We start from the raw sequence: 24,793 nt of genomic DNA, 5'->3' as shown, positions 1-24,793 counted from the left end.
GGTTAGGTGTCTTGCTCAGGGACACTTCGACACAGCCTGGGTGAGGGATCGAACCGGCAACCCTCCGACTGCCAGACGACTGCTCTTACTGCCTGAGCCATGTCGCCCCAACATATAATGCATCAGTGTGCACTTATTCTACTTGTGATTTAGACTTTTTACATGTTGACATGTAAAAAGTCTAAATCACAGGGAGAATAAGTAGAATTCAGCATTATATGCATTTCTGTCTGTTTAACTATAGAGCTTAGCAGGAAGCTTCAGGCTCAGATCATCCCAGTCTGCCGCCTTGCAGAAAAAGGCCAACTACAAGGCAGACATATTCTGCTGAAATATGCATGCGTGGACTTACAAACATTGCTCTATTACATCATCAACAAATTCCTGGAAAACATTTGTCCAATTTCCATACGCAGCCTGTGAACGTATGCCACACAAAAGTGAAAACATAGGAATCTGTTAAACCCAGTACCCACAGCATTTAACCGAAGCAGTCACCCCTCAATAAGAAACCAAAGCATGTTATGTTCCTACACAAGATATAAGAAAATAGAAGACATATTGGTAAGGTGTTGCATCTCACCAAGGATTTGGCAGTAGGCATATAGAGCCCATTCGATAAATAACCAAGGGTTATTCAGATATTGGCCAGAATTTTCACACACAGGCGTCTCTCTTGTTTCATAAATTAAAGGCACACCCCTTTGTTAAAACCGTTTGAAGATTAGAAGCAAGTGGTCGGCCTCTAACCAATCAAGTACACTACAGTGCTTTCAAGAAAAGATTAGTTTCTCTATCGCTGGCACAGCTATATGATTGTTCTGTATGAATATGAAACTCAGAAAACTTATCACAAAATGCTGAAAATACTAGAGAAAAAGCACTGCGAAGGCTTTCCGTCTTTATATTCTGTTGTAATATTATTTTCATACTGACTGCAGGGCTCTACAGTGCTCCTATTTTAAGAGCTTATACTCATGAAAATTGATGTGGACTAAATGGAAAAATAAGTTAGGATTATACTAATTGGGGCATATTAATGGGCTCCTAAATGTTTCATCTTAGGAGTGCATGTGCAGCCATATAAAGCCATCTGACTGCCTGTAACAGTGCCTTCCTTTTTGGGAAAAAAAATTTTTCAACATTGTTTTCAATAGATTGTTATGTCTGTGGTAAGGGATGAGGGAACAGTGTCTAGGCAACAGATGGGTGTTAGATTGAAGTCTGCCTTGTCATGATATAATCACATTACATTTAAAAAGGCGTTCATATTCGTTAGCCTGTGAGTCAAAATGAATAATGACAGGTTTGGTAATATATCGATTAGCCCCACAGTATGACTTGTCCTCACATATGCTACATGATCCAATAATCGATGACAAATTACGAATTTCAGGAACAACTGGAGGTGTGTGTGGGAGGCTGTGCATGATGAGATATCTATTTTTGAGTTGCACTGTAGATGAAGAATAACTGAAATGAATGGCAACTGATTTTTTAGTTGATTTTCCATATGAAGCTGTACGCATCTAAAGACTCTCAAAGATGTAGCATCTCTGTTTCTAAATATTTCAGTAAAATATGTTGCCTTCATTCAATCAGTGATGGACACATCAGCTGGTCTGATCAGCTGGTGAGAACTGCTGGTGGAATGTCAATGTAGGATTGCTGTGTGGATTTTACAGTTTACATGCATATTTACGTATGGTATACATTTAAAATAGTCATTCGTAGACACACGATGGCCGTTTCCATTTTGCACAGGAAGGGATCGACGAGGAATGAGGTCTGAGAACCGCAGAATGTGTCATCCCGCGAGCGGGGTTTGCAGTATAAAACAACTTCCGGGTAGTCCGGGGGGTGGGCGTAGGGGTATTTTGACAGGTGAACAACAATATACTGATAAAAGTGGTACATTCAACGACCCTGGCCATACACTGGTGAAATGTCTGAAATGATGCAGCTACATACCTTGTGAAGGCACCATGTCACCTGAAAATGAAGCTATTGGTTTAGCACAGAGTTGTAGCTATAGCCAGGTAACCAAACGAGATAATTTACCTGATTTTGTAATTTGGCAAAGTGTGTTTCTTCTTAATTACACGCTTCAGTTGGTTTACAATGATGGATGTGAGTTGGGGCAGCGGTCTACCCTCGAACTGGGACTTCACCTCGAAGTCTATCAATGGATCTTCTAAGAAGGTAAATGACCAGTGCGTGAAAGGCGTGCGGGTAAACTGCAGCTTCAGCCGCCCTATGACCCGGGTCATCTTCACAAAAAGGTAGGCGGATTTACCGAAGACCAGGTCGACATCAATTGCCAGGTGAAACCCACCGTTGTACTCCAAATCCACCTCGAAATTGAGCTCTTCGTGCATGCCATCCTCATTGCACGCCACTGGCTTCATAAGTTTTGCGGTTTTGAACACAGGCAACGAATTACCCAGAGATATATCCCGGAGACTAAGTCCCTCCAACAGCCGTCCAGCCGTCTTGGTTTGCAGCAGCTCCTCGAATTCCACCTTGATCTTTTTGGTCACCCAGTGTCTGACCACCGGGGTGTCCCGGAGTTCGCGAAATAGGAACAAAAATATTGCATTTAGAAAATTGCACGTCTCCGGTTGAGAGGTGTGGAGCGGCTCGTTTTGAGAAGGCGGCGGCTGTTGTTTAGGGCTACTGCCGGGGACAGTGGCTTCCTGTTGCCTTGGAGTGGTGGTATCTTGCTGTTTTGATGCTGCAGATGCCGTGTTATCTGGTTGTTGTTGTCCTGATTCGGCATGTTGATTATTAAAGTAATCCTTCAATGCGGGCTCAGGCACTACTTTGACATATTGCACTGTCCTAGCTATAGGCTCGGGGCTTCTTCGATACAACAGCAAGAGCTGTAATAGCAGAGTGATGAGTGCCCCGGAAAAAGCTGAAATAAATATCAAGTAAATCATCTTAAAACGGCTTGCTATCTTACCGTCTTCGCGTTAAAATATTATCATGTTCTACGGTTTAACCGTATTAACAAAGGCAAGTTCCACCTGGTCGATCACAAAGCTGCCATATCATCTGCCTCTTTCCTGGGGTTCTCGGCTCCTCAGCTGATTGGGCGGACGTATTACGCGTAATCACCGAAAAGCCGTGCGTAATGACGGAGTTTGCTAGTATATGCAAACCCTCAGCTTTACAGCTCGCAGTCCGGTGAAGTCGAGTGGGATTTGCGAGTCACTCTAGTAACTGATTGTAGCAGGCATATGCAAAACGAGCAATGGTGCTCACAACATCTAAGTAATATATTTTATTCAGGCTGTGTTTTTACCGCTTCGACGTGAAATTTAATTTCGAATTTATAAACGAGTGGCCTTGAGGAACAGGTGGATTTTCACGATGAATTGTGGTTTTTGATAAAGTACACAGGTCCGTTTGGTGTGAAGAGCACAAAAAGACAGCGGGTAGATACCTTTTTTTAACAGGTAGAAAATCACCAAGAACACCAACCGTGGTACATTTGAGGCCAAGAAATGAAAAACAAACCCTTGAAGCAACTTGGTCCTTGGCATGTAAAATAAAAGCCCTTTGGCACACCAAGCATATTCAATTCCACTTTGGGGCACAGTAAACAAAAACATTAGCATCTCCATGAAAAATAATACAGCAGTTCGGGTATCAAGCCAGTTATCTTGATTAGCTCCATTGAAAGAGATACTGACACCTAGTGGTAACATTTGATACATTCATAAAGCATTATATTTTTTCTCCAGACTTTACTGCTGTAATATTGCTGTTCTCGTGCCTTGATATCGCGAGCCACATCATGGCATTAATACATTTTGCCGCATCACGGCATTAATACACTTTATGTCATGTATGCAAAAGTCAGACGTCTCTTTGTAACTTCATAAGCAATTTGTGCATTGCCGAAGTACCACAGTGACATTACATTATACAAAAGAACAAAAGTTTACAGCTGAGAAGTTCAAAGATCGTAGCGATCCGTTCCTCTGCCATATAGTAATACAAGGCAGTACACTGAGTAGAGATCATCCAGCTTGGAGACGGTTTTGTTCCGGAGGACACTGAGTCCTCAAATGATGAGTCATGTCCCAGATGTGCATTGTGCTGTAGATGAGACAGCATGTTGGACGTAGCAGGTGCATGCAAGTCATGCTTTTTATATAATCATTGGCAACAAAGTCCACTGCAACAAATGTGGGTTATTTATAATTAAATTTAAAGTTAGTGGAATTTTCTCTTAGTCAGTCTTCCTCTCTGACGCCTTTTCTTTACACCTCTGTACATTAGTAATTCTGCACAATTTGTGGGCACATACGTATTCATTTAGTCTTTATTAAACGATAGCAACAGCTCACCCATCCCCCAAGAATGAAACACTTTTTAAGTGTTGATCCTTCTGGGTTGCCCTCACAATATGTTAACACCTGGGCATGACCTTGTTCAAGTCCAAATGTCAGCCAGTGCATAGCCAAAGAATGACAGTGGACAAACCAGAACCAACCGAGGCTGTGTGTTTTTCACCTGACCGCAAAACGCCAAGTCAGCAGACGAAGTACAGCTTATTATACAAGCAAGCGAGACAAGCTATGCAAGTTTCACTTTTGGCTTGGCTTGAAATACAACACAGAGTGTTGTATTTCAATTCCTTTGTACAATTACCCAAAAATATATTCACTTGATTCAGAATAAGGTGCTGAAGCTAAGTTTAATACCCAAAGCATTAAAGAAAGACACTTGCACACTTACTATTTGTCCCAACAAGAGCTGGGCTTGCTCCAATCCAAGACTGATTAACATAAAAAACTGAAACATTACCAGCATTAGATCTAACAAATCAGCATTGTTTGAGTATTTATATTGTTCTGCAACTTTTATGCAAGGCATTGCTGAGGATTTCAGGATGCCATTTGAACAGTGTATATTTTGTGCAAATATATTTCAAGTGAATGCTTCAATGCATTGTCCATAACTTTCTGTATTCTACAGTGGAAAGGAAAACTATTTGGCTTGTCAAAGACAAATTATATCTTTACATTGGAATATAATTGAGGAATCATTATATTACAGACTTTATAAACTCTCCTAAAATATTAAATTAGCAAGATTTCAATTGCATATTGTCTTCATGGTTTTGGGAGGTTATAATATTCTTTCAGCACAACATCAGACAATTAATCATTCCTCAAAACACTTTCCCAAACTACAAGTGACTCACCTCAAAAAGAAAAGCAAACACTCGGTGAGCACTTTATTCCGTAGGCCTGTACAGCAGCTTGTTAATGCAAATATTTAATTAGCCAGTCATGTGGCAGTAACTAAATGTATAAAAGCATGCAGACATGGTCAAGAGGTTCAGCAGTTTTTCAGACAAACGTCAGAATGGGGAAGAAACGTCAATTAATTATTGGTGACAGACAATGTGGTTTGAGTATCTAAGAAACTGCTGATATCCTGGGATATTCACACACAACAGTCTCTAGAGAACAGCAGTTCTGTGGGGGAAAAGCACGTTGTTAATGAGACAGGTCAGAGCAGAAGGGCCAGACTGCTCAAAGCTGACAGGAAGGTGACAGTAACGCAAATAACCACCCATTACAACAGTGGTATGCAGAAGAGTATCTCTGCACACATAACGCATCAAAACTCTTTGTGGATAGGCTACAGTAACAGAAAACCAATCAGTCTAATAAATACCTCATAAAGTGTTCAGTGAGTGCATATGAATTCTAAGAATTCTTCTGAAAACCAGTGATCAAAAATAATTTGATAATTATTTTTTATTGTTTAGACCTATATAAAATGCACTCATACTGGACAAAAACACACGTTGTCTAAAAAAAGTACCATAGTGTGAAAAACTGGGGAAATCCCCATATTATACTTAGAACATTTTTGGTGGAAAATCTGTGATAAAATGTGATATTAATTGGTGTGTGTGTGTGTGTGTGTGTGTGTGTGTGTGTGTGTGCATGAGCTCATATGTGTGGGTGTGTACACACATGCGACAATGAATGTGTCATCTTGCAGTAAAGAGCCTACACACACAATATATCCATAATGCAAAACACACAACACAAACAAGTTTAATGGAGCACATGGCACCTGAACCATGAAAACACTACTCTCGGCTCTCGGGAAAGGAGTCAAAGTCCAGGGCTGGTGAATGAGTTTTTAATTGCAATTATATCACGGTCCGGAAGAGCAATGCAGAAGACAAAGCTTGTTCTGTCGAAGGCCATAAATAGAATATTGACACAATGCCAGTGGCCCCTCAAAATGTCACCGGATGCTGGCTCTGCCCCCTTCCCAACTCTCTCTAGTTCTGGGTTGTGCAAATAAGTTGTTAGGTATCTTTGCAGGGTGTATTTATTCTTTGGTAAGCAATTCATTTGTGTTAATGTTAGCCAATACATATTTATCATTCATTAATACTATAATATAAATCTTTGTTAATATAAATCATTGTTGTTAATACATTCTTACTATTTGGTATACATGTTACATAAGTTTTAATAATAGAACAATCTCTTCCTTTGATGTACGTATGCTTCACATTTGACGACAATGGTTCCGGTTCACACAGTACTTCTTCCAACAATCTTTTGAACACAAATTAGAATTTGCAAAGACAGAGGCCCGTCTCTATATTCCCCCTCCTTGTCTGCTTGGATCACTTGGATCTGAGAAGGATTCTTCCTTCTCAGATGTAGGTGATACATCCCTGCTCTATATCTCACCACTTCGAAAGAGGTCATACAAAAGACGAGGTCAAAAGGTTGTCTTGTTCAACCCAAGCATACCTCCCGAGCAGGCTTGCTCTGTTTTCAGGTTGGAAGTCATTTTTGGGAAGTAATATACAGTACTGTGCAGACGTCTTAGGCACCCTAGACTTTATTATATATATGTTTATTTTTTTGTGTGTGTTAGTATAAAATAACATATTTGAGATTTCCAAATATTCATTTTGCTAAATATTTAATTTTACAGAGACATTTTTGCATTTAATAAAAAAAAAGTAAACATATTACTGTAAGCAATTGACTACATTTTACATAAAAACTTGATCAAGGCTGTCTGAGATCAGCAGCAAGGAGCCAACCAAAATCTGCAGCAGAACTGTGGCAAGTCCTCCAACATGCTTGGAACAACCTCCCTGCTGATTGTCTTATAGAACTGCAGGACAACGTTGGCTATCTCAGAGAAGTGATGCAGTTTTAACGCCAAAGGATGGTCACAAAAAATATTGATTTGATTCTTTTTTTAACTATTCTACCAAATTACTAAAATGTAATGGAAAATGTATAGTACGTTTATTTAGGACCTTTCATTGAATTATTTTTGAAAGAATTGTATCTGTATTCAATGTTATGCAGGTGCCTAAGACTTTTACATAGTACTGTACATCTTAAAGGAAGAATAAACAAACACTTAAATCATTCAGCTTTCTCCATACTCAAAAGATATATGTTGTTTAGTATATATATATATATATATATATATATATATATATATATATATATATATACAGTGCATCCAGAAAGTATTCACAGCGCTTCACTTTTCCCACATTTTGTTATGTTACAACAAATTATTTTTCTTCAAAATTCTACACACAACACCCCATAATGACAACATCCATCCATCCATCCATTATCTTAACCCGCTTATCCTGAATAGGGTCGCAGGGGGGCTGGAGCCTATCCCAGCATACATTGGGCGAAAGGCAGGAATATACCCTGGATAGGTCGCCAGTCCATCGCAGGGCACACACACCATTCACTCACACCTATGGGCAATTTAGACTCTCCAATCAGCCTAACGTGCATGTCTTTGGACTGTGGGAGGAAACCGGAGTACCCGGAGGAAACCCACGCAAACACGGGGAGAACATGCAAACTCCGCACAGAGAGGCCCCGGCCGACGGGGATTCGAACCCAGGACCTCCTTGCTGTGAGGCGGCAGTGCTACCCACTGCGCCATCCGTGCCGCCATAATGACAACATGAAATAATTATTTAATAAACTAAGAAATCACATGTACATAAGTATTCACAGCCTTTGCTCGATACTTTGTTGATGCACCTTTGGCAGCAATTACAGCCTCAAGTCTTTTTGAATATGATGCCACAAGCTTGGCACACCTATCTTTGGGCGCCCATTCCTCTTTGTAGCACCTCTCAAGCTCCATCAGGTTGGATGGGGAGCGTCGGGGCACAGCCATTTTCAGATCTCTCCAGAGATGTTCAATCGGATTCAAGTCTGGGCTCTGGCTGGGCTACTCAAGGACATTCACAGAGTTGTCCTGATGCCACTCCTTTGATATCTTGGCTGTGTGCTGAGGGTCATTGTCCTGCTGAAAGATGAACCGTCGCCCCAGTCTGAGGTCAAGGGCGCTCTGGAGCAGGTTTTCATCCAGGATGTATCTGTACATTGCTGCATTCATCTTTCCCTCAATCCTGACTAGTGTCCCAGTTCCTGCCACTGAAAAACATTCCCACAGCACGATGCTGCCACCACCATGCTTCACTGTAGGGATGGTATTGGCCAGGTGATGAGCTGGATTGCTGCAGAGATGGTTGTCCTTCTGGAAAGTTATCCTCTCTCCACAGAGGAACGCTGGAGCTCTGACAGAGTGACCATCGGGTTCTTGGTCACCTCCCTGACGAAGGCCCTTCTCCCCCGATTGCTCAGTTTAGACGGGCGGCCAGCTCTAGGAAGAGTCCTGGTGGTTCCGAACTTCTTCCATTTACGGATGATGGAGGCCAGTGTGCTCATTGGGACCTTCAAAGCAGCAGAAATCTTTTCTGTACCCTTCCCCAGATTTGTGCTTCGAGACAATCCTGTCTCAAAGGTCTACAGACAATTCCTTTGACTTCATGCTTGGTTTGTGCTCCAACATGCACTGTCGGCTGTGGGACCTTATATAGACAGGTGTGTGCCTTTCCAAATCATGTCCAATCAACTGAATTTACCACAGGTGGACTCCAATTAAGCTGCAGAAACATCTCAAGGTTGATCAGTGGAAACAGGATGCACCTGAGCTCAATTTTGAGCTTCATGGCAAAGGCTGTGAATACTTACATAAGTACTTAGTTTTTTATTTTTAATAAATTTGCAAAAATCTCAAAAAAACTTTTTTCACGTTGTCATTATGGGGTATTGCGTGTAGAATTTGGAGGAAAAAATGAATTTAATCAATTTTGGAATAAGGCTGTAACATAACAAAATGTGGGAAAAGTGAAGCGCTGTGAATACTTACGATGCACTGTATATATATTTACTTACAGCACTCAGCTCAGCGCGTTTAGAAAAAAGATTAGAAAAGCATATTCAGAATGAAACACAGATTACAGTGGGAGCATTTAATATCGCTCAAAAATGTCACGGTGGTGATCTTGAGATTTTTATAGCTGATACAGAAAGGCAAATTAGGTGTGGAATGTAAAGATGAATCTTCAGGAGGTGGAATATTCCGTTGCAGTTTTTTTCCGATGTAGATAGCGACGCGCAGCTCTACCACTAGGGGGGCTTGGGTCACGTCGACCGACGGCAGTGGTTCTCAAACTCGGTCCGGGGGGGGGACTCATGTGTACAGTATGCTGGTTTTCCCAGAGTTGCAATCACAGAATTTTAACAAGCTGTTATTCTTAATTAGGTGGTATTCCGGTTTAGAGGGATTATTTCCCCTCTCCTCTTTCGCCACAATATATCAGAAATACACATGCCATGAATAATAAAAGTCATATTGATTACATTACATTGATCAAAGTCTATAATTTGACCAGTTAAAAATACAATTCTTTATGTAATGGTTTGCAATATGGCACAACCTGAATATGGGACTTCTAATCAGTCTACAACTACCTTCTTTGGTCTGAACATCAATGAGTAGGCTATCGGGATGTGACAGGCAACACACCGTATGTCCATTCAACTCTAACAGAGTAATATGTGAGTCCAATAAATAAAAACATTTTTCTAGTTCGTCATAATCTCGCGGTAAATAGAGCCTTCTGAGTAGACTGTTTACCGAGTTATAGGTATTAATTTACATAGAATAAAAAGTTATTATATTCTATAGCCGCCGTAGCCTAAATCGGAGTTCCTGTTTCTACATTGTATCATCGTACTGCAAGCCGCATCGTGATTTCCGCTGTTCGTGGAAAACGCCTTGTGTAGAGGAAATCTGTCTTGCACTTACCACGATGGAGACGGAAAATAATATTCATTTGAAACGCTGTACTGGCGTGTGAACATTGGTTTATATTCATGTATTCTTCCTGAGCTTAGGCAGCCTGAAATACTGGACTTGAACTTGAAACGCCGCTCACCTGAACTTCCGTTGTTATAGTGGTGAGGAAAAAAAACGCCAGGCGCTCAGGTGCTACTATAGCCTGTACAACCGAGAAGGGGAGGACTGTCGAAAAACTGCAGGAACCCACGTTTACGCTCTATTTTCAGTTATTTCCAGTGGTGACTTCCTCGGCAGACTTTCTTATACATTTCACAAAGGTTAAGCTGGTATGGAGAGTTTGAAGGTGTTTCATGAGCGAGTTGGTGAGTGGATTAATTTTATATCTAGATGCTATGTCCATGTATTCAGCCTAACGAAACATTTTACGTTTCGGTTCACAGCATTGCAATCTTAATAATTGTGCTACAACCCAGGAATGTTGGCGAGAACCCGGAATCTTTTTACTGGCATGGTTTTTGCTGGTGTCTGAAAATGGATAATTGACGGGTTTCAATGCTGTACATTCCACGGTTATTGGAACTGTTGTAATTGATGGCGGCACCGAGCGCACAAGATGTATTCCAATACAGTGTATTCCAATACAGGTAAACGTGGTTGCAAGCCAGTCGAAGCGGCTTTAATGCGTTGGTTAGTCACTCGTCTAAAATCCCAAAAAATCGTACAAAGTGCAATTGTATTGCAGGTGACTGCAAAACAAACACCAGCGCTTCAGAGTATGTGTAAAATGTGGCGGATTTCGTGGGCAGCAGATAATTTTTTAGTACTTCATAACCGAATGTTGGTGGATTATATTGAGAGTTTATCTGTTTCTCTGATTCATGAAATTGGCTCAGCCCAACTTGATTCTTTACACAATCCTGATAGCATACTTCCCAATCGTTCCACCGTTAAAGTGTTAACTATATTTCCCTACGTTCCCAAGGTAATCCAAAAAATGTCATGCGACTTTTCCCCAAAATATAAAAATTACCACTTCAAAGACCAATTGCATGTGGGAACGTGCAGGGATCTATCTCAACAGTAGCCTGTTAATCCTCTGCTCAGTTCTAAATTTAACCATATGATCACTCGCTGCTTGCATTAAAACCGTACCCTATAGATCCCGGCTTGCAGAATTAGGCTTTGTCATTTGCTCCTCGGGCACTGCCGGTGGTCACTTATTATCCATTAGTAATTAACTAATTCAGAATTCATGGCATATAAATCAGGCCTGAGATGTATAATAATAATAAGCACAATGGTTTGAGTATTATTTCCAAAAGCCAAGGTTTTCGCACTGAGATCAGACGATAAGAAATTTGCTGGTGGCCGTCAGGCATGCCACCTGCTGTACTCAGAGGTCACGGACCAACGCGTGCAGGAGACACAAGTAAACTGTCCAGTTTTAATTAAACTCTTAACATCGTACACCTGAGTCCAATGGGGACCATAATGTTGTTGCTGCTCTGTAAGACTTTATTTAACACTGAACATTTTCAGTTTGAAAGCAATGAAGTTTGGAGTTTCCCCTTGTTCATTCTGTGTTAGTCAGGCTGTTCAATGAGTCATATATCAAAGGCCTCTCTTGGGACTTAATACTGTGTCCCTATTTGAACAAGTGCAATTCTCAGACACTATAAATTGTGTCACCTTGTATGGATTAACTGCCGAGTTAAAACGGATAGCTTATGGATAGACTACGAGGACATGGGTCTGTTTACAGCTCATACGTGTCTCTCTTCCTCTGATACTGTATGTCCCAGGTCTGTCAGGTATTTCAAGTGAATGTGCAGATATGTAAAACTGAGAAACTGACACAGAATGTACTCCTACGGTTACATACTGTAACACTGGTAATAACAGCTTAATTAATGAGAAGATGGATACTTGTGAATTTCTGGACCGGGGAACTTAAGGTTTCTAGAGACAGGAATAGAACAGCTGTATTAATTGGTGATGCCCTTCTCCAATAGTTACCTGAAAAGGAATGTGCTAGGGCCTCTTTGTTAGCTCAATTATGCTGAATTATGTAAAGGGGGTGGAGCTCAGCGTCCACGGGAAACCACAGGAAACCTCAATGCACTGAAACCAGTGCTTCAGCAGGGCATTTCCATAAAATAACCCTATGACGTGTCAGGGAGGGCTCGGAATGGTCGTCAAATCCTGGATTTTAAATAGCAGACAAAGTGTCGCACAGATCGGGCCTGATGTGGGAAGTTGTAGATTGTAAAGGCTGGCCTGTGGGCTAATGAAAGGTATCAGCCTGAAGGCTTATTTAGAGGAGAATCGTCAATGTTAAGGCACTGTTGTCGGGCATGGATGGGCCCCGTCGTCTGGGAAATCTGCAGTGTGATCATAAGCGGCAGTTGCCATGGTGTACTTCAGAGGAGGGCAGTTGCTTGTCCATGCTCTCCCAAATCGCCTGCAGAGGTTGGGAAGGGGCAGCGCAGGATGACTACGAGTAGGCATTTCAAAATGAGGGAGAAAAGGGGCGGCATAAAATAAAAAAATATTATAGTCATCATAGTTGATCTAAATAGTATCAATACCATGATGAAATTGGTGATAAGCAGGGGTAAGGACTGAAATTGTCATTATTTGTATATAGTAGGACAGTGCAAAAATACATTTTGACATAAAGCTCCTTCCAAATTGTGTGGATTTGAATATTTATTTTTCTGTTCTGCATAACAAAATCTGAAACATTGCATTTCTTTGAATGATTGGCTGTGTTGAAGGCTGCTGCTTTTTATTATAAGTCTAATTCCATTTTGGTAGGACATAGGCCTAATATTTGTACATTTGGGCATTGAAGACAATGATTTTAATGCTCTAAATCTGAATAATTCACAAGTTACTGTAGCTGTATATGGAGAGTGCATGTTCAGTGTAAGTAGAGTGTTCAGTCATACAAGAGGACAGACAAGTCAGCTAATAATTTTCTTGAGCTGAATGCATTGTTGTTGTTTTGAATTCCCTTCGTGTTCTGGGAAAAATAATTCTGTTCTTTTTTCAGCCGTTGTTTTACGCAGATTAATTTCCGTAGAATTAGTCTTTCATTTCCACATCATGAGGGGCCTTGGGTATCTTCTCCCCAGTAATGTAGAGCCGTCTGCCGAGAAGATCTGCTGGCACCACAGGACTGCCCCCTTTATCTGATCTTCAGTTTAGGTTTGTACTGTACTGCAAGTTTAGATTTGGTGATTTAAAAAAAAGTTAGCCAAGTAAAGATTTAGGATGTGCTTTTTTTTTTTACACGATGGAAACATTGCATTGCTTCCTGTTACTGTGAGCTTTTTTTTTTGGCACATTGTGAAGGCTCGATGGCAGGGCTGGGATTGCGCCACAGGTCACAGTCATCTGAAACTGTGCGTAGGCCTGTAGTTTCTGTTCCCACCTCAGAGGAAGGGATCGAAGCATGCATCCTCCGACTGTAAATGCAGTCATTTCTAAAAGTAAACAGAGAATTATTCATTCGAAATGATTTTGCACAGGACATTGTTTGTATGTTTTTTAAAGATATTGAAAACATTATTTTTCTGTCGGATATGTGTCAAGTCATCTACATTTTCTGATTGCGTCATATTTTTCACACTAACCCAGCCTTTTTTATAGTGCCTTCATTATAACTTTAAATATACTGCCATGAAATTACATGGTTAATTCAAATGTTTTTATCAGGCTGTGCCAAAAGATTAATAAAACTTTCGGCCTTTAGCCTTACCTTTGTTTAATAAAACATTCAGAGCAGATTTTACTTGAATATGGTTACTGAAATTAATTTGTTGTACATGCCTATTTTAATTAATCTGCTGAAATAAAAGTGCTGTTCATTTTTATAAAAAATGCATAGTTGCATTGGACATTGAACAGAGGGTATATAATGCAGCCTTAGTTTTCATCAGAGTGTTGTTTCCAAAAGCTTTTAGTGTCTGATGAAACATTTTGTAATTCCTGGACTCTCTTGAAACTGAAATCTGTGGGTGGTCAAAACGAAGAAAATCAGGGTTCATCTCTGCAGAGTTTCAGCCCAGGGGGTATATATTATGAAGTGGTTTATATTTCATCTCTTGAACTCCATGGAGGACGCGTTGGTACATGTTGGTGCATTCTCTGGAGGAGAGAAACAATGGCGGGCTGATTAGGCTCTGTTCAGCATGACAGAATCAAAGCGAACGGCCTAAAGTACTCTCAGATGCAGTGATGGGTCAGCTACGTCTCTGGAAGGGTGGGATTAAATCAAGTGGTCCTGACCCATTTGTAGAATTTGCTAGAACTGAAGCAAATCCTTTTTTTGAGAGAGAGGAAAACACTGTGGTGGATCTCAGAACAGCAGGGGCACAGATAGCTCCTACTTCCTTGATTTGCCTCTTCCACAAGGTGGTGAGTTCAAGTCAACTGGAGAACAATATATCACTATGAGCAGCACTATCTCAAGGATAAGCGCAGGTGTTTCTTTTTATCATTATCTTTTGATCACCTTGCTTTCACCATTACTGATAGCATTTTTCTAAAGCTATATTCTTAGCTTGGGCATAGTCAGTGCAAGAAGTGAGCATCTCTATAAATTGGTAGTGTGCTCAACGGAAAATTACTGGACAGTGTTACTCTTGACATGTTCGTGCATCTATTCGTATAATGTCAGTGCGGCCAGGCTTGGGGACTTTAGGAGGGCGAGTGTTTAAACGATTTTGTAATCAGCAAAAAACTCACCAAGAACTTCGAGACACTCTGGACCTTCCAGAACTGGGCCTAGCATTAGAGGCGAGCTGAAACACAGATTGAACAACGTGAGCCTCCGCAGACCGATGTGTGCACCAGTGAAAGGGACCTCTCAGGGGAATTTTTGAAGGGCGGGGAGTTGATTTGACTCAAATGAGGAATGCGTCCCGCTGTGTGAAAAGGATATTGATTGGAGGAGAACGGAAGATAGAAGAATATTGATCCTTTGAACACCCACTCATTTTCCAGAAAGTGGATGGGGGAAAATTTTGGTGTGAAAACACACAAGTATTCAAATTTGATAATGCTTTTGGAATATATACTTTAAGATGTGTTCGTGCGGTCATGATGAATTGGCGAAATTGGGGAAAAGGAGAATTTTGATTTCAGCTTGCCTTTAGGCATGTTTGACTGGGGCTGCAGACTGATGTATCCAGTGGAGGTGCCTGGTGCTTGGTGCAGTGATGTGCCCCGTGATCTGGAGCATATCCAGGCCAGGTTAACGCTGAGTGTGAGGGGCCAGCCCATGGGGCCGTGCGTGACTGGCCTGCTCCCCTGCACACCGGCGGGCCCCCGCAGTCTGCTTGTGTCAGTTATCCAGTCTTCTGGCACAGCTAGCGCCCAGCAGAACCTCGGAGTTTGCTTGTGGAGCTATGTTTTTGTTTGCGATCGGAAACAGCCCCGTGGGGCTGGATCGTTCAAACACACACAGCGTCTCACTGTCGGCAGCCAGCATAACGTGAGCAGAAGCTCTCAGAGGGATTACTCATTGTAAAGGCTTTGTTGGCAAACGCTTGTGCGACTGATAATTAAAGATGTTTCTGTGCGCGCTTCACACAGGCTTAGTGTTGTGGTTGAGATCGGGTACTTTGACATAAACAGCAAAACATTTTGTGATTTATTTTTTGTGTCATTTCATTTTGTGTAATTCCCTTCTTTTGTTTTCTTATTTTTATTTTTTGTTTTGGTTTTCAAGAAAGAGAATTCCTTTAGACATTTAGGATGAGGATGACTTTTTGTGTCAGCTATAACGGAACCTCGCATGCGAGTTCATAAAAGGGCACGCATCTCACTGAAGGAAATTTAAGAAAGGTCAGAGAAAGGCTTTGCGTCAGACACAAAGTCCCACACAAAGGCACCACAGAAATGTGGCGACAGAACCTTCAGAGCATTACAAGTTATTTTCTGTGAACACCAAGGGCTTTGTGGTCACTGCTGTACAGGGACCATACTCCCTGCTCTTTAATACCCCTTACAGACATTAAATATACTGTAATATATTTTAATTAAATATATTATCAAGACCAAAAGATGAATGAAAACATGAATATAAACGTTATTGCTGTTTCAGGCAGTGTGATATATATTTTTGTATTTGTTTGTTGGCAACACAGTCATGCATTTTTACCTGAATGGGGTTTGTGTTTTGCTTAAATCAATACTTACGCAATATGACACAAGAGGCAGTGCTGTATTGTGAATACAATCATGGCTACAGGGGTGTTGGCATAGAAACAATTCATTGATGACACAATATTAATTTGTAGCCTTATATTATTTGTAGGTTACAGTTTGTGCATGGATTGATGCGGTTTTAAAACAGGCTGTTTAAGTATCGTACTGTATCAAGTGTACAATCACTGTAAAATGTGGTCACAGCCAATCAGCATCCAGAAACAACTTGTTTTATCATTTTTGTTCATTGCACTTGCACTGCTGGATCACACATTTTTTTTCCACACCCACGTGCAGGTGCATATGCAGACACACACACACAAACACACACACACACACACACACACACACACACACAGGAAGCATGACCATTAACTTTAACAAGAAGCAGTTTTTTGACAATAGAATCTTTTTATGGTTTTAAGTTTAATTAATTTATCATGGACACTATATTCACACTTGTTCAATTCTGCGTTTTGAATAATTTACTGTACAGTACATTTTATAGTTCTGTACATTTTCCATTACTGTAAAGTTGCCTGAGAACAACATTATTTTGGAGAGCAAATGAGAGGGTACCCCTTGGGCCCTAATTGGACGTAAGCTGACATTTATATTTGCGCACATTTCTGCTGCTCCCAAACAGTTGGCCAAGTTGGTTTGAGAGCAGCACTTTGTGACCTGTCGGGACTAACACAAAGACACTGTTTTAGTCCTGACCTGTGGGACGGCCTGTAGCATAGTGGTTAAGGTAAATGACTGGAACACACAAGGTTGGTGGTTCTAATCCCGGTGTAGCCACAATAAGATCCGCACAGCCGTTGGGCCCCTGAGCAAGGTCCTTAACCCTGCATTGCTCCAGGGGAGGATTGTCTCCTGCTTAGTCTAATCAACTGTATGTCGCTCTGGATAAGAGCGTCTGCCAAATGCCAATAATGTAATGTAATGGGTGTAAAATAGGCAGTGACTCGCTGCTGTGGGCACATGCATCAGCTGTCCTTCTGCTAGGACACAGGGATGTGGCTGCCACATTGGAAACTTCAGAGATATGATGTGCCAATTCCAAAAAAAGGCTGTCAAAATGATTATAAACCACAAGATATTAATATCAGGTTGTTCTGTCACCTGCTTGCTTTTTCATTTTGCACATGCAATTGCCGCTGATAGTTGTAATGATTCATAAATGGGTGAAATTAACAGGAAATGAGGAAATCTCTGGTGAATCGCACGGAGTGAGACACACACGACAATGCTTTCTCCCACAGATCGCATCACCTCTGAACCAGTGGAAGACACAGATCCCAGCAGCCTTTTACCAGAAAAGGTAGACTTTTAACTTTCTTTTTCTCACCAACCGCTGAATGTAATTAAAGCTACTGAGGCCTCAACATCAGCACAGAGAAAAAGCTCACGGAAACAATGTAATTCTGAGAATTTGTGTTATCAGCAAGTCATACTCATTTTAAAAACCGCATCTGTAGTTTAGAATTTTGACATTAACGATAAGCTCAGATTGATTTGTAAGAAATCACATCAAAGTAGTTTCACAGAAATTACATTACATTACAGTTATACATACAGCTGATGCTTTTATCCAAAGCGATTTGCAGTTGATTAGCAATGTGGGGTTAAGGGCCTTGCTCAAGGGCCCAACAGCTGCATGGATCTTATCGGGGCTACACCAGGGCTTGAACCACAAACCTTCTGTGTCCTAGTCATGCACCTTAGCCACTAGACTACAGGCTGCTAAATGAGCTGTGTCCAAATACGATGTTGCTCACATTCACTGAACCTACATCCTTTCAACTTGTACATCCATTCAACACACACACACACACACACATTTTATCTTCTTGGGGAAATTGGGGTGAGCTGTGTCTTCATATTTGGATTGAAATGGCAATCATCAGCTGAATGACTCATGAAGGTTTGTCCTCTTTTATTACTTACAGTTATTAAACAAGTAATTAAGCGACCAACGTCATTAAGACAAAAACCGATGAATGCTGAAACATTTGCCTTTGAGTTTGTTTGTTTTTTGAGACTGACTCCCCTGAACACATGTTAATTACTTAATGATGAGTTAATTCATCCATTTTTTTTACAAGACCTTGGTATCTCATATGATGCTGTGGACAGCATTGTTTCCCTCATATTAATGTTTCAATTTAATTCATGATGGCTGCATATGGTCGTGTATAAATTATACAGTACATTGTTGTTGAGAAAGACAGAATGAAATAAGACTTCATTTTAATAATATTTCAGCAGCTTGCAAGAGGTCCAACAAGTTTCAACAAATCCATTTTTTATCTCACTCTTGGGAAAACATCATCCTCTCCTGTCACAGTAGACACCTCGCTATACCTGATCTTCTCCATCTGTGTTTGAAGATTTATGTGTTGTTGTAATCTCAAAAGAACAAAATTAAGAGAACCTTTTGTGCTTGAGAACTAATAATCAAACCTGACAACTGTCTTCATGAGAATGTAGAAAATACCCTTCTGATTACGATGAGAGTTTGACTTTGAAAAAAAAAAAAAATGGAAACATTAAAAATGAGGTGACTCTAAATATTATTTATTTTTCTTTCTTTTTTTTTACAGTCGCTAATGTCCAATTATCCAGTTCAAGTCACAGAACCCCAAGGTAAGTGCAGTCTCCTGTTATATAATATTTTATAACGATATTTTCAGATGTTAAACTAGTCACGTCTCAAGCAGAGGGGAGTCGGCTCGGTGCGTTAAAAACAAAGAGGAAAAAACGAGGCCTACGGTGGTCACACGGTGATGTAATTTAAAGGGGCGCATTAAGATGAAAGAGGCTTGCTTGTGACTCAGCACTGTTCCACACAGCCGCCCATCTCTTAGCTTTCCTCAAGGGTCTTCCCCTTACACTCTGCATGATATCCAGTGTCATCAGTCATCACTGTCATGTGGGTTTTTGTAAAAAAAAAAATATTATAAATATTATAAATGTTACAGGGATATTTGAGTGTAGTTGTAAAGAATATATGAACTAAACATAAGATGAAGACCACAGCACAAGTATTTTTTTCTTTTATTTAGCTAGCAAGCTGTCAGAAGTGGCACTGACAACCATACACTGTTTTCTCACTCCTGCCTTAATATCTTCGTTCCGCCAGCCCCAGAGACTCTGCCGTTCACCAGTGTACCAGCCAGCTACATGATGCCTTCCTCTGAGAGGATAAGACAGGTGAGCAGAGCTCCATTCACACCAGCTAGGGATAATGTCATCGGGATATGTGAGTCTTGACATCACCTTACTCATATAGGGGCATGGGGGGGAAGGGTCCAGAAATATACCCACAGGGAATCCACCAATCACCATCAGCTTTGCTCTATTGGTCGTTACGAGTGTACTCAGTGATTGGTAGGGCTCCTGTCTGTCATCTTCCAGGAAGGTGGCATCATGAATTATAATTCTGTGCATCACAACCACCTTATCTCTGTTTTATTCTCCCATATAATAAGTTGATTAATTAATCCAAATGCATAATAATAAATGATGCAGGTTAGTACAGCATGGCTTTATCTGCACTGCTGTCATTGCATTGTGGTCTGCTTGAGGAGTGAACTGGTCAGTGCACATTTTCACATGAAAGAAAAAATAGTCATGAAAGAAACAATTTGACTTGTATTGACTTTGAAAATAATTTTTGTTTTATTCTTATATATGGAATCATCATGATTGCATACGCTCTCCACCAAAGATCTTTTCCTGAAAGAATTTTTCAGGAAATTTTCTGGCAGGTGCTAGGGGGCATTATTCACTCATTAATTTATTATTCACAGTCATAATCACAATTTGGTGCTACTCTGGTCGGTAGCCACACGCTAATAGTTATTATATACAGTACTGTGCAGAAGTCTTAGGCACCCTAGACTTTATTATATATATGTTTATTTGTTTGTGTGTTAGTTTAAAATAACACATTTGAGATTTTCAAATATTCATTTTGCTAAAAATGTAATTTTACAAAGACATTTTTGTATTTAATTTTAAAAAGTAATATATTACTGTAAGCCCCCGACACCCAAATCACCACACGGATCTCTGCCTGCTTGGCTGATATCTCTGCGTGGATGACTTCCCATCACCTGAAGCTCAACCTTGCCAAAACTGAGCTTCTCTACATCCCTGCTAAGTCCTCTCCGTCAATCGACCTCTCATTGACTGTTGAGGACTTTGTAGTTTCCTCCTCCCGTACGGCAAAGAATCTTGGGGTGACTCTTGATAACTGCCTCACCCTGGCTCCACAAGTATCCTCCACTGCCAGAACCTGCAGGTTCTTTCTGTATAATATACGCCGTATCTGTCATCTCCTGACTGAGAAAGCCACCCAGCTCCTAGTCCAGGCGCTCGTCATTTCCCGCCTGGATTACTGCAACTCCCTCCTAGCCGGTCTCCCAGCGTGTGCCATCAAGCCCCTCCAGCTGGTCCAGAATGCTGCAGCCCGCCTGATCACCAATCAGCCCAGGTCGGCTCATGTCACCCCACTTCTCATTGGCCTCCACTGGCTTCCCATTGCCGCACGCATCCGTTTCAAGGCCCTAGTCTTGGCATTTCAGGCTGCTAAGGGGACTGCCCCACCTTACATACAATCCCTGATCACTCCCTACTCCCCAGCTAGACCACTCCGGTCTGCCAGCTCTGGTCGCCTTACAGTTCCCTCTCTACGTGCACCTGGCGGTCGAGCTGCACGTTCATGCCTGTTTTCCGTTCTGGTTCCTCAGTGGTGGAATGACCTGCCTACCACTGTCAGAACAGCAGAATCCCTCGCCCTATTTCGACGCAGACTCAAAACCCACCTTTTCAAACTCTACCTTAGTCCTCCCTCCTGACTTCCCCTGCCCCTCCTTTCTGATATCCCTATCCTTGTCTAACCCCCCCCCCCCCAAAAAAAAAAAAAAAAAAAAAAAATTCTGATGACAACTATGTTTAGAACAGCATTTCCTGTGTATTTTGCTAGTTTCTGGATGTGATGCTCTGACTTATGGTAGAACCTATGCACTTGTAAGTCGCTTTGGATTAAAAGCGTCTGCCAAATGACTAAAATGTAAATGTAAATGTGTAAGCATTTACTACTTTTTACATAAAAACGTGATCAAGGCTGTCTGAGATCAGAAGCAAGGAGCCAACCAAAGTCAGCAGAAGAACTGTGGCAAGTTCTCCAACATGCTTGGAATAACCTCCCTGCTGATTGTCTTAGCCAACGCTGTCCTGCAGTTCTATATCTCAGAGAAGTGATGCAGTTTTAACACCGAAGGGTGGTCACAAAAATATTGATTTGATTCAGTTTTTAACTATTCTGCCAAATTACTAAAATGTAATGCAGTTGAAATTGTACTTCCTTCTAGGGTCTTTCAGCGAACTTATCCCTGGTTATGGGTATGCACTTTGTTGTACGTCGCTCTGGATAAGAGCGTCTGCCAAATGCCAATAATGTAATGTAAAATGTATAGCATGTTTATTTCTCTTATTTTTGAAAGAATCTTATCTGTACAGAATGTTATACAGGTGCCTAAGACTTCTGCACAGTACTGTAACTTGTTTGTGCTTCTGATTGTTCATAGAGCTGTGTCTAACTAATTTCCCATTGAGGCTGGATAAAGTATACATGTGCCCATTCTGAGAATACAGTGATCCTATGAAGAACTGATACTGATACAGGAACAGCACCTTGCATACAGAAGAATATAGAAGAAGTTATACAAAGAATATGATAAAGGCTGTTGATGAAAATTCAGTGCATTTATCTTTTTTCATTTCAGCCAGTTGACGAGAGCAATAACATCTACACTGACCCGATGTCAGCAGGTAAATATCACCGTATTAAAATCATATCTGAAGTAGACCCTGAAGCTCAAAGAGTTATATACAATACACATGTAGACGGATGGATCATTGCATTTATATAGCACTTTTCTAGATACTCAAAGAGGGGGAAACTCGCCTGAACCACCATCAATGTGTAGCACCCATCTGGGTGATGTACGGAAGCCATTTTGTGCCAGAATGCTCACCACACACCAGCTGAGTTGGAGCGGGAGAGCACCATGTTTTGCCGATTGAGTCCATGGATGATGAGGTGGCAGGTTGAAAGAGCCAGGGTTGGGAATTTAGCCAGGACACGGGGGAACCCCCTGCTCTTTTTGCGAAGAGTGTCATGAGATCTTTAATGACCTCAGTGAGTCGTGCTGCATAGTGTATGTATAGTGATGATATAGTGAAGATGATATAGTGAAGGTATAGTGAATTTGTTTTAAGATAGCAAATTCATATGATATAGACTACAAATGTAGGTTTTGTATGCAAATCCTATATTAAACATTTTAAAGGGTTCAGCAGGGGAAAGACATTTTTAGTGGATAAAAATATGAAGAATAAAAAAAGTTACACAGGGAGGAGCATTACGATTTCTCAGTTTTGGTACAAATTACATGTACCCACATCTTCCGGTGACTTATTTCTACTTTTGTCTGTGACATCACTCTTTTTTTTGGGTTTTTCTGACTAATAAAATTTAAAAAATGTTAACCCCTTCCTTGTATATAATAATCATTTGTTATAAATAATCCATTTCTAACCATTAAAATGCACAATTTCTGCTGTGAGGTTCCTGTGATTGTTGGATGTACACATGCCAACTACCTAGCCAATCAAATTGTTAAATGATAATTGCCACTCTAGGCCCTTCTACCATTACCATGAATAAAATATGAAAATGTCTTTGTCAACATCTAAACATGTTCATTCGGAAGGTGATAAATGTATGCATATTTCAAGCATGTGTCTACATTTATCATCACGTACACCCATTAAGCAAATGCAGTTCTATAGAGGAAGTGGAAAATGTGGAGGCTGCTTTCATTGGCTCTCGTTTAAAATAGAAATCTGCACACTCTATTTGCTTTTTGTGGTTTATATCTGTGTGACAGCACTATGTGCCCTTTGTTGGTCAGATAAACACAGCGAGGCGCAAATTAAGTCCGTTTTCCTGGTCGGTCTACACCTTGCTCATTTGTGTGCGCCTCCTCTTCACCTTTATAATGTATGGCCCCCATTAAAAATGACTAACCCAAGGCATCCACGGTCAAGTCAAAAAGTCAAAGTTCATTTAATAATAATGAATCCTACTTTCAACCCCCCCTCCCCCCCAGACTTCTTCAAAGGCCTGCAGTACTCAGACACGACCCCGCCGCCCAAGATCAGGGACCTGATGAACGACGCGGACCTGCTGTACGAGCTGCGTCTCAAGCTGGACCCCAACCACTGCACCATCAAGAACTGGAAGAACTTCGCCAGCCGCTGGGGCATGAGCTACGACGAGCTGGTGCTCCTGGAGCACCGGACACAGGGCTCCGCGCACAGCCCCACCCAGGAGTTCCTGCTGCGCTACAACGAGAAGAGCGTGACGGAGCTCACCGAACTGTGCCAGCACTACCAGCGCATCGACGTGCTGCGCGTGCTTCAGCGCTGGGTGGAGAAGGACTGGCCGTCGCGCTGGCAGAAGGCCCACTAGCCCCGCGGGCGGCTGTTTGTGACACAGTATTCCCCCCCCCACCACCACCACCACCACCGCCACCTTCTCGTTTCTTTTTGTTAAAACGTTCACCGACTGACCGGAAGTGTGCCGGCTCATGATTATGAGCGCTATCGCCCACCGCCTTATGGATTATGACGGGCACGACCTATGCAAATGGACCCGCCAAGCCGGAATCCGCAGGACAGGGGGGACTATGGGTGACTGCCGCCCCAAGTGTCCCGTCCCAACACGTAGTCCATCCGCCCCACTCCCCCACCAAAGTGAGCGCCCGTCCTGTTCTCAGCGGGGTTTGATTTGAACTTTACGTTTGTGTTTTAGGTGTCTTAGACTTTCAGCACACTTTGAATTCAATGCAAGTTTATCATTTCTGCTATGGCAAAGGCGGGAAGGATTTCATTGGACCCATGAACTCATTCTGTTTCATTGTTGTCTCTGTGTGCAGGTGATTTTTTTTAGCTGTCAATCATGCAATTTTTCAATATGAAAAAACCCAATCCCAGTGGTGCTGAAGAATTGGGTAGCAGTTCAGTTAATGCCTGTCGTAAGTATTTTAGATGTCCGTTTTCTCTAGGAACTATCCACAATCATACATGTGTGGTTGCTGTGTTTAGGTAAAGTTTAAAGTTGGCATCTTAGTTAGCTAGATGAGAGTTATCTAGAAACAGAACGAGTTATACTTGAGATTGGCATGAATCAAAAGATTATCATCAGAACTTGGATTTGTTTTTCATGTTTGCAATCTGTCTTGCTGCCTTTCTCTTTCTGCTAACATGTTTCTTCTGTTTCCTTGCCAATATTTATTACATTTTT

At 41.3% G+C, this 24,793-nt stretch overlaps 2 protein-coding genes across 5 annotated transcripts in view; one reads left to right on the top strand and one right to left on the bottom strand.

The window, feature by feature from the left end:
• pdzd8 (PDZ domain containing 8) overlaps positions 1–3,072 on the bottom strand; it is a 60,231-nt gene extending 57,159 nt beyond the window's left edge. The window contains exon 1 of the mRNA XM_061228432.1: positions 2,062–3,072. Within this exon, the coding sequence (XP_061084416.1) occupies positions 2,062–2,942 (881 nt within the window). The 5' untranslated portion in view covers positions 2,943–3,072. The remainder of the gene's footprint in view (positions 1–2,061) is intronic.
• On the top strand, positions 1,974–23,976 carry edaradd (EDAR-associated death domain). Of its 4 annotated transcripts, none has more exons than XM_061228435.1 (6): positions 1,974–2,202; positions 17,679–17,737; positions 19,020–19,062; positions 19,559–19,629; positions 22,209–22,254; positions 23,598–23,976. In XM_061228435.1, exons 3-6 carry the CDS (start codon positions 19,026–19,028, stop codon positions 23,957–23,959), a joined length of 516 nt encoding a protein of 171 aa, XP_061084419.1. In that variant the 5' UTR covers positions 1,974–2,202; positions 17,679–17,737; positions 19,020–19,025; the 3' UTR covers positions 23,960–23,976. The 4 variants fall into 4 exon arrangements, with proteins under 4 accessions (XP_061084419.1, XP_061084420.1, XP_061084418.1 ...); XM_061228436.1 differs by having other exon boundaries at positions 2,141–2,282; XM_061228433.1 differs by lacking the exon at positions 1,974–2,202 and adding an exon at positions 10,084–10,559.
• The last annotated feature ends 817 nt before the right edge of the window (positions 23,977–24,793 follow it).

Source organism: Conger conger, chromosome 18 (assembly GCF_963514075.1).
Source record: "Conger conger chromosome 18, fConCon1.1, whole genome shotgun sequence".
Classification (NCBI taxonomy): domain Eukaryota; kingdom Metazoa; phylum Chordata; class Actinopteri; order Anguilliformes; family Congridae; genus Conger; species Conger conger.
Note: the sequence above shows the minus strand (reverse complement) of the source record. Positions and strands in the feature narration are given on the sequence as shown.